This window comes from Trichogramma pretiosum, unplaced genomic scaffold (genome assembly GCF_000599845.2).
Source record: "Trichogramma pretiosum strain Unisexual culture from Peru unplaced genomic scaffold, Tpre_2.0 scaffold65, whole genome shotgun sequence".
Classification (NCBI taxonomy): Eukaryota; Metazoa; Arthropoda; class Insecta; order Hymenoptera; family Trichogrammatidae; genus Trichogramma; species Trichogramma pretiosum.
Genome location: NW_019641689.1, coordinates 311,712 through 328,406, shown reverse-complemented (window position 1 = coordinate 328,406; position 16,695 = coordinate 311,712). Strand labels below are relative to the sequence as shown.

Below are 16,695 nucleotides of genomic sequence, written 5' to 3'. Positions count from 1 at the left end.
TTTCATCTTTCAATCATAGTTTTATTTTCATTTAGCTTTTATAATTGATTGTATTGCTAGTTTGTTCTATCTAACAAATCTTCACGTGACTTAAGTGCATTGAATGATCACAAGTCTCGTTTAATAAGTTACAATCATTATAAACTATCGCAGGCTTTGAGAAATTTACTAAAACTTTGTACATATAAATGTAACGAATTCATCAGTATCGGTCTATGCTAGTGAAGATTAACTTTTTTAAAAATCTTAACATTTATTTCAACGCTTTTTCCAGGGTCCGAGATTGGAAGAGCCTTATCACATGGATGATGCGATCAATGTATTGAGGAACATTGCAGAATGTCCACCTGGGCTACATCTTGGAGTTGGCCCAGTTGGACCTCACGGTGCAATTTATTCTCATACATCTCCACAACCATTAGATCACATGGCGAACCCTCATTCTGCAGTAACAGTATCACAAACACAACCTTCATACCTTACACCAACGTCTGACACCGATGGCACAATAAAAATTGAAAGGTTGCCAGTAAATAACACAAGTAAGTTCAACAATTACGATTACAAAACTATTCAAGTTAAATGAATCTCAAATTCGGATTTGAGTATTTATTTAATTTCTTATTTTTAGAATACGTCAGTGTTGATAAAAGAAAAGATGTTCCAGACTCAAATCCGGCTGTTGAAGTTAAACCGTCGGGACGAGATCTTACGGCTGCAGCTGCAGGAGCCATTGGAAAGGCTGCGAAGCGTTCGAGACGATAGTAAGCTTCATCTCTTTTTACATACTATTTTTTTTAACGATCAAACTTCCAACGCAAGATCGAATGTAGCATTGATTAACGCATGTTAATACGACACGTTACATTTGATTTGGACAATTTTTCACAAATCTAACCATTTTTTTTCTTTAAACTTGTTGTTCGAGCGCCGATGAAGACTGCGACGATCCTAGTACTAAGGCGGTACGTGAAAAAGAACGTCGACAAGCCAACAACGTTCGCGAGAGGTTAGTGAACGCACGCAATTAATAAAGCATCTTCCTTCCATTCCTCATTGCCTGTAATATTCAAAAAGAGCTTTCAAAAAATCGGCACTTGCTTGATCTTATTAACAAAAAAATAATTTGACTTTGATTCTACACCTATGCGAGTAATATTTAGGCCTTAGGATCGCGATGAATCTAAATAAATCTTGAAGTTTCTTTTATTTTATTCTCATATCTGTTTATATAGTTGGCTGAATTTTTTCTCAAACTTAACTTTTTGTATAAATTTTTTTTTTATATTTTCCTTTAGTTGTTAATTCATTATTTCATATTATTTTATTCTTTTAAATTGATTTTTATGAAATCCTTATTTTAGAATAGAGAATACCGAAAGTACAGGTGAGCATTATCGACCACACTTTCTGAAATTCTGTGGTGACTTTTATTTTATTGTTGTAAAAGTAACCATGAACTGCAGAAGAAATAATAATTAGTAGAAATAATGAATTAAAAAAAATTTTTTTAAATTTTTGTTTTTATGTAAACTTCGGCATTCTCTTGAGAATTAAATAAAAATTACACTCGCAAGAAATAAATTTATTTACTTTTATTTATAGATTCTAATTTTTAAGTTTTTAAAAATACTATTCTTATTTTTTGAAAGCTAACATATGTAAATATACTAATATCACCACCTACTCGTCGTAACAATGTCACTGCAAGCATACGTTTCACTGCAGAAACAAAGAATATGGGCCTGTTGAATTTAATTATTTTAAGCTAAAATTTTAAAACCCATTCAAATCTCATCTACGAATCTTTGCGTGTGTTCACTTGACTGTATGTATCAATTTAATAACGTATTGAAAATGAGCATAATAGTCGATAACAAGGTGTACGTAAATCAATCGCTCGAACAACTTGTACTAGAATTTTCTTTAAAAAAGGTGGAATCATAATCGTTTTCAAGATTTATTAAATAAAAAGATCGCTTATGATTCTGCTAACAATTTTTATTTTTAAAGAAACTATACTATACAGGTAATTAATTGAGTATTTTTTTACGCCACTGTTGTTCGAGCGCCGAAGACGACGATGACGATCCTGGTGTAAAAGCAATGCGAGAAAAAGAACGACGACAAGCAAATAATGCCCGTGAGAGGTAAGCACTGTGCTATAACAAGAACAGTCGAAGAAAAGATATTTTGAGTTAGCGCGGAGTACCATTCACTTTTTTATTTTATCATCTTTCGTTGTACTTTATATTTAAGTGTTGGCCCGTATTCAAAACAGCTCTGTTAAACGTATTTCAGTGACACTACACTATTTATTTTGATTCAAAACAAAGGACAAAAATTTATTACATGGTTGAATTTAATTTTCTATGCAGGATACGCATACGAGACATCAACGAGGCTTTAAAGGAGCTTGGCCGAATGTGTATGGTTCATATGAAATCTGAGAAGCCTCAAACGAAACTTGGTATTCTAAATATGGCTGTAGAAGTTATCATGGAATTAGAACAACAAGTCAGAGGTAAAAAAATATCAATTTTATAAATAACATTCACAATGTTGCACTTTTCATAATCGCAATCCATTATGGCTTAAATTTTCATGACAAATTAGATTAACATTGTTTATAAACTTATTACAGAGAGAAATCTGAACCCTAAGGCTGCGTGCTTAAAAAGAAGAGAAGAAGAAAAAGCTGAAGATGGACCAAAAATTCCAGGACATCTTGCATCACACATAACTCATCCACACCCACATCCTCATGCGCATACGCAGGCGCCTTTTCCAGCAATGCCTGTAAGTTGGATGTAAATCTAACAACAATAAAAAGTTTCAGTAGTTGTGAACTATGCTTGTATAGTTCAATTAACGCGGGAACTGTAAATTCGCGGAAAATCAGTAGTTTTTTTTAAGAAAGTAAAATTGAAGAGGAAAATTAATTTGGCACTAAAATTTAGTAATTAAATTACTATGTTTCAGGGTCCTCAAGTAACTCTTCTTCATAGTTCGCCCCAGCAACAGTAGCAAAAATTGTTCTATAGCGCAATGATTTTATAAGTCATTGAGATGCCGCCAATAGCTATAAACTTTACTAGCTATATTTCGGCATTGTCTTCTGTATATCCGCCCTTCACTTAAACGATGAATGTTGAATTGTAATTGTTCGACGCTTAACTTCACGATTGTAAGCGATTGACTAAGTTGAACAATTTTTTCTTATTATGAAAAAAAATTTCTTAGTATGAAAAAATGTTGAAAAATTCAAACGTTCAGATATAAAGACGTTGTATATCTCATATATAAGAAATATTTAAGTATTAAATACATTTTTAATGTTCTTTTGTTTATTTAATTGAAATCTCGAATTTTGTTCGTTTATCAGTTTTGTTTAACGTAAATGTGAAACTTGAAATCACTCAATTAAAATGTTTTATATACGATGTAGATCTGAGTGAATTGTGAAAAATATTTTAAAAATTCAAGACTTCCATCAAACTAGTTTTAACATATCATGCGCATATTGTAAATATTATATATATATAGTGTGATACACACCAAATCTGTAATACACTTAAGATGAAAATTGCCACATATAATTATTTTTGCTCTATTACCATTAATGATTTTTATGACATTTTCCATCAATAACTAGTTGTAAATTATCATTTAACAACATTTGTGTATAAAGATTGTGAGAGAAAAGGAAATCCTGCGTCCCGAAGAAATATTATCTATTTGATGCAAAACTTTGATTTAAAAAACGTACTTGAAAACAAAAAAAAAGGAATGAAAGTACGTGAAGTAATTTATCTAGTATTGACTTTTCAATAGTAAACGACTATTGATTTTACATATCGATCAGAAAGATGTATATTCATTGCATTTCTGAAAGAAATATTAATATTGGATATATTATCCGAATTTTTGTAATTCAAGAGAATGAGTTGATTAAATTGTGTTGACTTTACACATTATTGAAAAAAGCAAGTATTTATTCAATTTTTTAATCAATTATGTACTCATAAATATTGGAAATTGCTGAAGACAGGCAGCTTAAAATCAATAAAATATGTTTATTTGAAAACGAAAAAACATATGTTAATATGATGTTCTGATCATGTACTTGTGGCTAAAACATCTGTAAGCATTTGTAACATTAAGACATTCACGATCATTTGCCATTTTCAAACGTGTACTCAATTACTTGCCTAGAAAAAAATTTTCATTGGGTTCGTAAACATAAACTTGTATCAAAATTTAGTTCATTTGAGTTTATATTCAAACCTTATTTTCACTATTCAACTGTGATCATAATGCTGGAATGTTGAATAGTATTTTTTTTTCGTTAGATGAGAAAGAAGAAAGGAATTCATTCCGAAAAAAGTGGATGCTAATTACACCTGTGCTCTATTACATTGTGATATTTGAAAATGAAGGTTTCCTTTTCTTTCATTTCATTGATTTGGCTTTAATTTAATTATATACAATCATGTAATATTCGCGCCAGTGTACGTTCTCATGATCAATTTTTATAAAGATTAAATACAAAAATTAGTGTATGATATATTGGTGGCAAAAAGATGTATTATAAATATATCGAACAGGAAGTCGTACTTCCTCATATTATAAGTATTCAACGTATTGCTGAAGTTCCTCTGGCATCTTGTAGCAAGACTTCAAAACATCCTAGGCTTTTTTTGATCTAATTCGACTTGATTATTGCTAAAAAAATTAACGACGACTCATTTATATTGAATGAAGAACTACTACGCTGTAATATCTTAAAAAATTGTAATTCGTTTTACCGTGTAATACGGTTAAAAAATTTTTTTTCAAGAGTTTGACCAAAGGTATAGAAACTTGAAAATAATTTCAAATTCATAATAATATTATCATTTCATATGATTATACGATTATGTTTTGGTACATAAAATTATTTTATACTTTAATTAGTATCTAAAATACATAGTTTGGCCAAATTTTAATCTTTAAATGTTGCGTTTCACTGTAGATAAATGAGAATTACTTGATGAATAGATCGGACAAGGTTCTCGAAGTATTATTGTTTCTTGACCAATGTTTTTATAATTATAATTTTTTATAAACAATCTTACAGAAATAATTTAGCTTCGATTACAAATTTTACTTCGTTAAGTAATTCCAATTCATTACAGCTTGTAATGAATTAAACGAGACACGTATTGTAAAAAAAAACAACTAAAAAAAGTCTACCATGGTGCAAATGCACGTGGCTTGTAAGAGAGAAAAGCCAAATCATTGATCAGGAGAGTTCCAAAATTGAAACTCTTGAGGACTTCCGCGAGATAAAGACAATAACGTCGCTTGCGACCTCGTTCAACAATAATTACTTGTAATTGTATATCTCCGTTCGTCAGGGCTGCAAGGAGAAACTGAATAAAATAAAATTTAGAATGAAAATAGAATGAAAAAGTTGTAAATTATGAAGTGAATATGTTAATAGAGGATCGAGTTGACTCGCCGTAATATTTATCATTAAGATTCTTTTGACTTTTTATAATTACTGTCTCGGTGCGGTAATAACGATTAATATTCGATTGTTTTATGATCTTACTAGGTCCATTTATGTTTGCAAATTCAAAACGAGACTTAATAGCGATAAATACTTTTTTAAACAATAATTGTGCGTGTCGAAGACTTGCGAAGGTAATCATGTAAAATAATGATGACTATAAATAGTATTTAAGCTATGTGTATAAGTTAGACTCGACGACAGATTTAGATAGTTCAAGTGAATGATTGGTGAAAAAAGTGCACGTTAAATTGCAAATCTAATAAGTAAAAGGAAATGCGATTGAGTGGAAGTTATGAATGAGCGAGGAAGTTCGTGTGATAACCGATGCAGCAAAAGATCGGATTACACGAATGTGCTATAAATATTTCGTGATGTTTTTAATTAAATAATTCTTATTGACTGATTTATTCAATCCGATCCGTGCATAAGTAACAAATTTTAATCACTCATTGGGTTGACAGATAAAAAACTTTGCCACTAAAAATTTTGGTTCAACCATTGTACACAGTGTATGAGAGAAAAAAAAGTATAATCTGATATGCGATCCGATGAATAAAATAGAAATCGGCTCAACTTATTGCAGAAAAATCTTAGTTTATGTTGATAGGCATACTATATTATATACATTAATTAATTAATTTATTTGTTTATTTCCGTATTAATCACGGAGTTGGATTAAACGAGTTCACGAAATAATTCGATTAATTGCGAAAGAAAAAATGTTTCATTACCACTAGTAATTATATTGTCACTTATAACATAATAAATGTGCCATTTTTACAGATTTCAGTTATTTCATTAGTTCAAACATATTATAATACCTTTTTTCATTCAGGCGTTTATAAACACGATTCCATATATAACTGATACTGGGTCAAGTACTGCAGAATAGTATTATTTACACCCGATAGTTATTAGAACTATGATTACTGCGCAAAATTTAACAGGTTCACACCTTATGATAAGAAAAATATACTTTTAGATAACTTTCTCAAGCTGCGCGTGAGAAATACAAACTATTGGTACATTTTAACATAAAATGTGTAATGTGCAAATTGCAAAAAGTTTGAAATTAATATTTTACAAAAATTTATTTACGAATTATTTACAAACGCTTACTAAAACATTATATCTCCCAGTAGAGTTATTAAAATGGGTTTCCAATACTTATACTCAGTTATTCCATTCCTTTTCTTCATGTTTATTATCATTATCTTGAAATAGTTCAAAGTTTGTACAGATATACAATAGACAGCTTCAGCATGGTAACTTTAAAAGTCACAAATCGTTAAATGTTGGACTTGTATAATCATCTCGAGGCCGAGAAAAACATTAACACTCGTAATGAGATTTTTTACAGCCATCAAAATGAATTTTTTACAGTCTTTTCAGACCTAAAATTAAAGAATTGTGCGTAATAAGGATACATTTTTTCGGACGAAGTAATTAAGACACGAAGTAAGTAACTTGAACTTTGCATAAGCTCTGAGGTTCCTTATTAAAGTGTGTATAATTTTAAAGGTGTTTCAATTTATTCTTGTGACTGCAGTTTTTTTGTTATTATTTTAGTTTTGATAACTTCTTCATAACATTTTTTCATTTCCATGTGTCTAATAATAATGAGATTGAGAATGAAATTATTTATTCCAAAGCGCTATCTTTGGAATAGCAATGATGTAAAATAAAATATTAATATTTAATAAATATTTCAACATTTTCCACTTTCGAAAGGCTTTTCAATTTTACGCATATAAAAAGTGGTAAAGCAAGCTAAAATTATTGCTTCAATGAAGAATGTGAATAAAAGAATTTTGTATTTTTACGAAGAAAATGAAATTTATGATAAAAGCGTGGCATATTTTTATGCGCTAAAGGTCAGCGGGCAACAATGATCACGAATCTCTACGATGCTGACTCATTATTTATAATCATAATTGAAAATTTTCATAAGACCTTTTGATATTATTCGGAAAAATTTTGATGATACACAGAAATAACTTCAATTTTTATACATTTCAAGTTCATCATCGAATTGAAAGAAATTAAATACTATATTCTTTATAACATTGATCCCAATTCTCGGTTGAATAAACAACTATATCTTCTGAAGATATTATAGAATCACAAAATATTTGAACGTCGAAAGGGCATCATAGAGTTTTTAATAAAATTATTGATTAGACAACTCGGGCAATGAATACTGTTCAAATATGTTACTCTGACGTTACCTCAATAATTATATCGCTAAATACCATTTTTTTATGTCGGTGTGTATTGTTATTTTACCACGTGGACATTGAGTAAAGTTAAAAACGATAAAAACGTAGATTTGGAAAAATGTACCAAGTAATCGTCTGCATTGTGAATTACGTTGCCTCTTCGAAGCAGCATTATCCTTTACGTAATTCGGTGTCATTTAGTAATTTTTTTTTTCATCGAGCCACGATTATTCGTTCATCGTACATGCTATATTCAGTTGTTATCTCGGAAGTGAAACACGTTTGCAAATTTATTCAAATAGGAATTTTCAATGATACAATAAAATAGTAAAATACTTTTTTTTATTTAACAATAAAAATCCATAACAATGTGAATGACCTGATGCTAAAAAAGTCACTTAAACATAAATCAAATTAATGAATTCCAAAAGTTATAAACACATCGTCACATAAATGAATTCAAAAGTACATAAATATAAATTTGGTTATTTTATTTATAATAAACTTTATAAAATACATCCATGCATAAAGTACCTAGCTAAATACTTAAAATTAAAAATGTACAAGGTTTAAGTTTAGAAAATATAATTACAACTGTTAAAGGAGATTAAAAATAGCAAGAGGAAAATGACGATCGTAGTAATCGAAATAATTAGTTACACTTTTTACAAATCGTTACTAAGTATACTGACACAAATGGTTGTAGCGTAGTTCCAAAAAATTGCAGTTAATGTGTGCCTAGAGAAAATTATAGAAATACAAATTTTCTTACAAATACGAAGAGTTTAAATGGGCGAAATAATTTTTACTCTTTTTTCCAAAATCGAATACCAAAACACTTACGCACATGTGCACGCGAAATCACGATTGATTATACAATGGTGATAAATCGTTCATTCGACTTTGAGAACAAAAAACATACCTGACCGCGCAAAATGAAAAGAAAAAGTCGTATATACACATTCACTAAACTACCGCATTAAAGACCAATCGAGCCGTCGGTTACGAGCACTTTGCGAAAATTCCGTTCTGTAATTCGCACGAGGTGTGAACAAAAAACTGAATGAAAAAAAAAAAATTAATAGATTCAATTGCTACCTTAATGCGTCACATTCGAGGTATTATATATTTTTCGGCAAAAGTCGATTGCGCACAAAAAAACTACCTTGCATCGCAGGCGCAAGATCATTACACGATCGTCGAGCTCTGGAAAAAAACTTGTATAGCTAGATGTCGTGTGCACGGGGTGTTGGATTACAAACGAAAAAAGGAAAATATGAGTACGAGAGCGCGTTGTCTCCTCCGAGCTCGCCTGATTTAAGAGACGAAAAAACGCCTGCGTCGGAGCAGAAGAATTTTCCATTGGTGCGGCGGCGCGAATCGAGCTGCAGCAGAAAAGATCCCGGATCGATCATTATGAGACGCGATCGTTTTATATACGCATATAATAAACAGCCTTGGCTCGTATAGTCGGCAGCGGCACACACGGTGAGGCGCGCGGCGCGTGTTCAACGTTTTTCATAGACGTCGTCATCGTTATTAAGTAAGAGTTCGCGACTGAGACGTGCGGCTCTTCCTCGTCCCGACTCTGACGCGGCACTGCTCGAGGACGTTCGCACGACTACGCGACGATCGACGACGACCACATCGCGGCGGATCCTGTTTTTTTTTTTTTGCGACACGTCCTTCCACACAGTCTCGTTAATTATATCCTAGGTCATGCCCGAGCTTCCTGCGAGCGACTAATTTTGATTCTTTTTTTTCAAGTGAAGCAACGATATACAGTCAAAAACAAACCGATTGCGAAGGCGTAATGAATTTTTAAATTTAAACAACAGTCCCCATTTGGAACGCGAAGGACCAAAGGATCATTAGCTACGATTGCCAATACGTTCTAATTTTCTCACTCATACTCAAATAGTTGCAAAGAAATGAGCTGCTCTTTTACTATCGAATCGCTTATTAAGTGCGTCTCAAACATTGTTTGTCAGAGTGAAGATCGAAATTAGTCGCCGCAGATTTTAGTGCAAGTTTGCCAGTCCATAAATTTTTTACGTTCAAATTGCATCGTAATTCTGCTCGATAAAAATTAGCAGCTAGAAATGTTCCACGGAAATGAAAAAAAAAAAACGAATTGCAGTTTCAAACTAGCTAGTGCTAGATTCTAGCACGTGTACACGACAAAAATGCACCCGAAAAAAGATATCATTTGGTCCTCTAAGATTCTAGTTTTAGTGGATCGAAGAATTCATGAAACCGATCGATCGATGCGAATGAGTTGAAATTTATAGGCCAGCTACGCGATAAACGATCTTTTATATTCGTCACGCTTGGAAGTTTAGCTAGGATGCAAAAACGTGTTTGGTCAATCGCGTGGCGATTCTCCTCTCAGGTAACGCTATAATTGCTATGACTATCGATTCGCTAATGCAATCGCACACTCCGGCTCATTACAAATACTGATTTGAAAAATTATAACTGTTAATAAAAAAAGAAAAAGAATAACGTCAACAGTGACTTTGGTAAAGTTAACAAAGGTCAATTTTTCTCAAGTTTTCTCGAACGAACTTTCGCAAGTGCACGAAAACTGATAATGACTCGAGCTTTTTTAAGCGCCGTCTCGACTGATACTATAAATAAAGACTATAAAATTCTTAAATAGCAATTGATTGAGAATACGTACAAAAAGATCTTGCAGGATGAGACTACCGGGATTTGTAGCGATATAAAGAGGCATAAACCGAGTCGATCACTCTTGAACAATCGGCCACGAGTTGTTTTGACAAAGCTGAATTTATAAGACAAAAAGGAGAGTCAGATCAGTGGCAGGCTCGGCGATGCATCGGCTTACGATTCGGCGGGCCGAGTGAGAGAGGGAGCACGAGATGCAACTCGCGTACGGGTCCGCGTGGCAAATCAAAGCCTGGAGAGTCTGCGTTTCAGAGTAAAATAGGCGATAAAGCGTAGCCCGACGAAATGCACCATGAGCACGGCGACATTGAACCAGTAATTCTCGTCGCTCATCGCGAGCTCCTTCATGATGACCTTGGGTATGCGAAACTGGCAGTAGCCGAGGTCGCCGTCCTTGCCGTCCACGGGACAGGGCAGATTCGGCCGATCGAAGCCGTAGACCGAGTTGACCATGGCCTCGAGGGCGTAGCGCAGGTAGCTCGTGTAGGTGAAGTAGTACATGAAGCGGGGCATGTGATTGAAGAGCACGAGGAAGCCGGCGAAGACGAGGGCGGCGCAGGTGCCGATGGCCCCGAGGAAGGTGCCGTTGACCGGGTTGACGGTCGTGCCGAGGGCCAAGCCGAAGCCCTCGGCCGTGAGGGCGATGAGCACCGCGACGAGGAGGAACATGCCGAAGCGCCACCACTCGGCCGGCTGACTGCTCATGAAGTAGGCCGTGACGGAGTAGGCCACCACCATGAACGTCTGCACGGGTATGTTGGAGACGAGGAAGGCCGCGTAGTAGGTGCGCAGCTTGTACCAGTTGTTGAAGCGCTCCTTGCGCAGCACCGGCACCTCCTGGGGGAACTTGAGGATGGCCGGCATGAGGCTCGTGTAGCAGATGTACACGGCGTTGACGAGCATGAAGCAGACGTTGCTGACGGTCTTGGCGCCCGACGAGCCCGAGTCGACGTACAGCAGGCCGAGCAGCACCCCCACGAACAGGTGGAGCGCCAGCTTGAGCTGCGTCACGGTCCAGTCGCGGAACAGCTGGACGAAGCAGCGCTCGAGCAGCACCCAGAAGCGCGACAGCTCCGAGGGCGGCCTGATCAGCACCGTGGTCTTGCCCTCCTCGCTGCTGAACTTGACCAGGCTGTCGCTGTGGTAGAGGAGCCGCTTGACCGGGCTGGCGGCGCGCCAGGCGAGGGGCGCCTCCGTCGCTGCACCGGCCAGCCGCTCGTTGAAGTCGCCGTACTCGCGCGACACCACCTCGATCATGTAGTCGGCCGGGTTGTGGTAGACCGGGCACTGCAGGCCCAGCCGGCGCAGGTACGCCACCGTGTTCTTGGCGTCGCCCTGGTACATGCAGCGGCCCTCCGCCAGCAGATAGACGTGGTCGAACATCTCGTAGACGGTGGCCGAGGGCTGGTGCACCGTGCAGACGATGGTGCGGCCGCCCCGGGCGAGGCTCTGCAGTATCGCCACGACCTGGAGCGTGGCCGAGCTGTCCAGGCCCGTCGTCGGCTCGTCCAGGAACATCACCGGCGGATTGTCGACGAGCTCGAGGGCGATGCTGAGGCGCTTGCGCTGACCGCCCGACAGCCGGTCGCAGCGCGTCTCCTTGGTCTTGCTGAGGTCCAGCAGCTCCAGTACGTCGTCGATGACGATCTGCTTGGCTTTGGAGTTGAGATTGTCACCGAGCTTGAGGTCGCAGGCCATCCGCATCACCTCCTGCACGCTGAACAGCGGCAGCAGATTGTCGTCCTGCTGGATGTAGCAGGACTCCTTCTTGTAGGCGGCCCAGTCGCGCTCGCCCTGCTTGCAGCGGAACTTCATGACGCCCGTGACGCCGCCCCGCTCGAAGCCCGTGAGGATGTTGAGCAGCGACGACTTGCCCGCCCCCGAGGGGCCCATTATGGCCGTGAGCTCGCCCGACTTGAAGCAGCCCGAGACCCCGTGAAGGATCTGCTTGGTCGAGCGGCGAAAGCCCGTCGTGACCGTCAGGCCGATGTCGTTGAACTCGATGTCCAGAGACTCGGATTTAGGCAGGTTCACCAGCACAGCTCGTTGACACATCTTGGCGCACGTGTCGATTTCAGTCCTCGATTCGTACGTCTTTCGCTACTCGCACAGATTTCTATTCTTTTTTTTTTGCTCGATACTGCCTAGACTGCACTGTCCAGACTCGAGCTCGCGACTATGTACTAGTGACCGAGGCCGATAGCCAGGACATTCTCACACGAGCGTCCACGAACTCGCAACGACAACAACAACAACAACAATAACAATAACACTTGGCAGCGATTCGATTTGACGCGCGAGACGAGACCGACTTGCTTCGTTGACGATAATGTGCTGACTACTTTGCCGGCCACTCGCACACCTTTTTTAATGGCCTTTCCGGCTTTGTTTTTGCTCGATTGTTTTTTTCAGTCTCCGCTTCATCTGCGATTCATCATCCGTCGGGTTATTTCCAAAAAACTGCCTGCAACAAGAATGATAAAAATTGATGATTATGACCTCGTTAGAATACAAGCTCAATTGACCGATAAAATTAAATAAATATAATCTATCGCGCTGTAGACGTATCGGACCATGGAATAATATTGAGTCTTTTTTTAGTGTGTATATACGGCACAGCGATATGACATATTTTTCCCGCACATTTGGCGCGCATGCTCTCACACCTACGGGCTATTACTACATCGTAAAATCAGATTCCTATCGAGCCTCGCAAATATCATCACGAGATTAATTTCGCATCGGCAGAAAGTCGATCGATACCAATCTCAGATCTACGAACTTTAAGCTTTTCATACGTAATTGCTTTTACTTGTAATATTTATATGTGCATGTCATTCAAAAAATTTCTACAATGATCGTTAGATAAGTTATGAATGTGTTGTGATTGAAATTTTCACGATATCGGAACTTTATAAAAATATCCCACTCGATGATTTTTACTGGCACATACCGGTATGAAATTAGTGACGACGAAATTGAATAAACTATACTATTTTAAGTGACGCTTCATTCATTTGATTATTGCATCAATCATTTCAGAAGCTCGTCACGTTCGATCCACAATTTTTCTTTGCGATTATTACTTCTGCATTGATAGAATTCTATACTTTCTTTTTACCATTCATACTGTACAACGTTATCTATATACACTTTATTATCAAAAGTCGATTATGAGTTACATGATTTTCCGAAAGCGCAATTGTCAATTAATGTTAAACATCGACTCTTTTAACGCAATGCTGCGCTTTGTAACACTCACCGATCATTTCCTGAAGCAAAAACGAAAACGTGAAAATTAATTTTCAAGACCGAGATGTGTTTTGTTGCAAGATTCCTCAAAATCTGAGGTGTCAGCATGTGCATAATAATTCGTGGGTACGCCGGACGGCGAGGCGAGAAATTAATGCTACTGCAGAAGAGCGTCATGAAAAAAGGCCGGTGGGGGGATACATTAACTAAATTAACGCGATAAAAAAAGTAATGGAATTTCATACCAACAGATGCAAATTTAAATCTCTTTAATTGATTTCATAACAACGGCACAAATTGCGCGCACGCCTCGACAAATCCCCTTCCGTCAAAGGAATTTTTTGTACAATGGGCTTAAAGTATTAATTGACTTAAAATTTCATTGATGGATCGTTAGAGTTTTTAATTCACGAATTTTCACTGTTTTTTCACGAATCTCTCATCAACTTTTCATGTTTTATCGGTCGTAACCATACTGGCCCGTATGCATGTCGTTCGCACAACGATTATATCAATGATTGATTACATAAATAATTTCTATCAACTCGTAAAATTTCGGCACTGCTGTTCATTAATGCATTGAACTATACCATGTATATGCAACTAAACGATAAAATAGATTTATTGAAATAGATGATTTTATATCTCAAGATTATGCAACTTCTAATTATTTATAAATAATATAAAATTAAAATAAAAATATTATATCATGAAAGTAGCCAGATTTAACAAAAAATTATAATTTTGCAGGAGTGAGGAATATTTTTTCAACTTCTAATAATAACATAGATCTTAAACTAATCATTACTTTCGATAATGTAAATTGATGATGAAGTACTCGGTATTCTTTTTTATTTCCTCTATCTTCAGTCTGCGACTAAATTCATTGCATATCAATTATATTATTAGATAAATATTGCAAGAAAAGTTTTTCCGAGGTAATTTTTCTGAATAATTGACGCTGTTTTCATACGTGATTTTTTTCACTTTAAAAGTATCTTTGATACTACATTTTTTCACACAAGTGACGATATATTTTAAATATTTACATGCATAATTAATTCCATAGCACCGATCAAATCTTGTTATTTGAAAGATTTTTTGAGTCGATTTGTTTTTAAACGAAGATGCTAAGTCTGATGATGGCGCAAAAAACTATGTTGCATGCAAAAATGTTTATCTCGATAATTAGTTTGACAACCTACAATTTGTACATAGTTTACAAAAAAAAATCTTAGTTAGCTATGATTGGTTTTTTCTGGTATTAGAAAATTGTTTGATTGTTAACGGCCGAGTTATCGTTGATAACATTATTAACATTATATTAGCGATTTCTATACAAGCAGGTTGGAGATGTAAAAATATGAATTCGCAAGCTCTGGCACGTAGAATTGCAGTAAATTTCAAACTATGAGGTGAATATATGGCTTCGAGATACGCGATGGCATACAAATAAACAATTTCGAAATTTTTCGAAACCGTGAGCGCCTGAATCGTAAAAAATATTAACTCTTTCATTTCGTAGTTTCGTAAGCGCTCGCGCATAATTTTACGTTTATCTTGCACATCTATGCAAAGCTATTAAAATGAATAAAAATTTTACGTGCCGTCTGGCATGATTTAAGCGCATTGAAAAGAATTAAAAATGCCTATGTCGCAAAGCATTTTAAATGACAATAATAGTTGGCGAAGCAAAACAGAGCTTGTAAAAAGTACCGCAATAAAAAAACGATCGAGTCTCTTATCACAATGGAGATTTGAATGACCGTGATCAAACTCCAGCTTGTATCTTCTTTTCAAAAAAAGCAAAACAAAAAAAAAACAAAAAACAAAAACCAAGATCAAAGAAATTCAGAAAATTCAAGGCGAGTTAAAAATGTGTATATTTACCGAGAGCTGAGTATGTCGTTACACAAGTACCAGAAGGACGTAAGAAGCAGAAAAGCGCAATGAACCGAGCTCCAGCCAGCGAGTCCTTATATTCTATACGGGTGCAGTCATAATAACGAGCGACGGCAATAGTCAACTGGAGACGCACTATTTGACACAGAGAAATCGATCGAATGATTCAATGGGTAAAAGAGACGAAGAGTAGGACGACGGTTGGTGGCTAGCCCCCGTTCCCAAAATGTGCTTGATATATTTTGACAGATCGAGAAATCGTCGTCGGACGTATGCGTACACGACGGATCTATAAGACTGTGTGTGCGGGACACTCGTGTGTGCGGCGAAACGAGGAGAGACGGACGAGCGATCGAGCGAGATTCTGAGCCGACACTGCATCGCGTTGAACACGAGCGCGAATAGCGTCGAAGTACGCGGCGCGTTCGGGTTCTCTCTCTCTCTCTCTCGCTCTCTCAAACATGCATGAGATTGCTGGAGAACGATATGAATACGAATCAGCCGAGAGAGTCCACTACTACCACGTAAACCAGTTCTGCATATCTCATCGTAAGGGTTACTAGCATCGAGTCGTCGTCGTCGCGCATTATTCACGTAGCTATCCTCGCGGACGACTCACACACACTCATGCACATTTGAACATATAATACTCATGTTTTATCAAGCCTCTCATAATGCCGTACGTTTTCATAGGCCTGCGAGGCAGCAACTCGCTTAATTTATTTTCGCTCTCATCAGGATTCAAAGTCCACGTCCTTGAAGTATATCTCTCTCTCGTGAGTCTTGACCAGTTCAGCACGGCGCGCAGCACGGCGGCACACGGCCAATGCCGTGACATTGCAGATATTCATTATGTTGCCTGTTAGCGCGCGGAGCCGAGAGACCGGTCCGACGAGCGGCGATCGCGTGTCCAACGACACGCATCCTCTGCTTCAGGGAAAGAGTTCGAGGAAACAACGAATAAATAATAACAATGACGAACGATAGATCAAAATATATGTACCCATCGACGAATTAATCATCGTCAGCCGCGAACTTGAATTTCCATTCTAGGTCAGTGCAGCAATTTTACTT

At 37.0% G+C, this 16,695-nt stretch overlaps 1 protein-coding gene and 1 pseudogene across 2 annotated transcripts in view; one reads left to right on the top strand and one right to left on the bottom strand.

Annotated features, from left to right (window-relative positions):
• LOC106651074 (protein daughterless) overlaps positions 1–4,095 on the top strand; it is a 71,657-nt gene extending 67,562 nt beyond the window's left edge. For both annotated transcript variants that reach the window (XM_023461738.1, XM_023461739.1), the window contains exons 6-11: positions 275–542; positions 632–764; positions 920–1,009; positions 2,379–2,524; positions 2,645–2,799; positions 2,983–4,095. In XM_023461738.1, the coding sequence (XP_023317506.1) occupies positions 275–542; positions 632–764; positions 920–1,009; positions 2,379–2,524; positions 2,645–2,799; positions 2,983–3,027 (837 nt within the window). In that variant the 3' untranslated portion in view covers positions 3,028–4,095. The remainder of the gene's footprint in view (positions 1–274; positions 543–631; positions 765–919; positions 1,010–2,378; positions 2,525–2,644; positions 2,800–2,982) is intronic.
• Positions 4,096–8,252: 4,157 nt separating this feature from the next.
• Positions 8,253–15,983, bottom strand: LOC106651134 (annotated as a pseudogene).
• Positions 15,984–16,695: the final 712 nt, after the last annotated feature.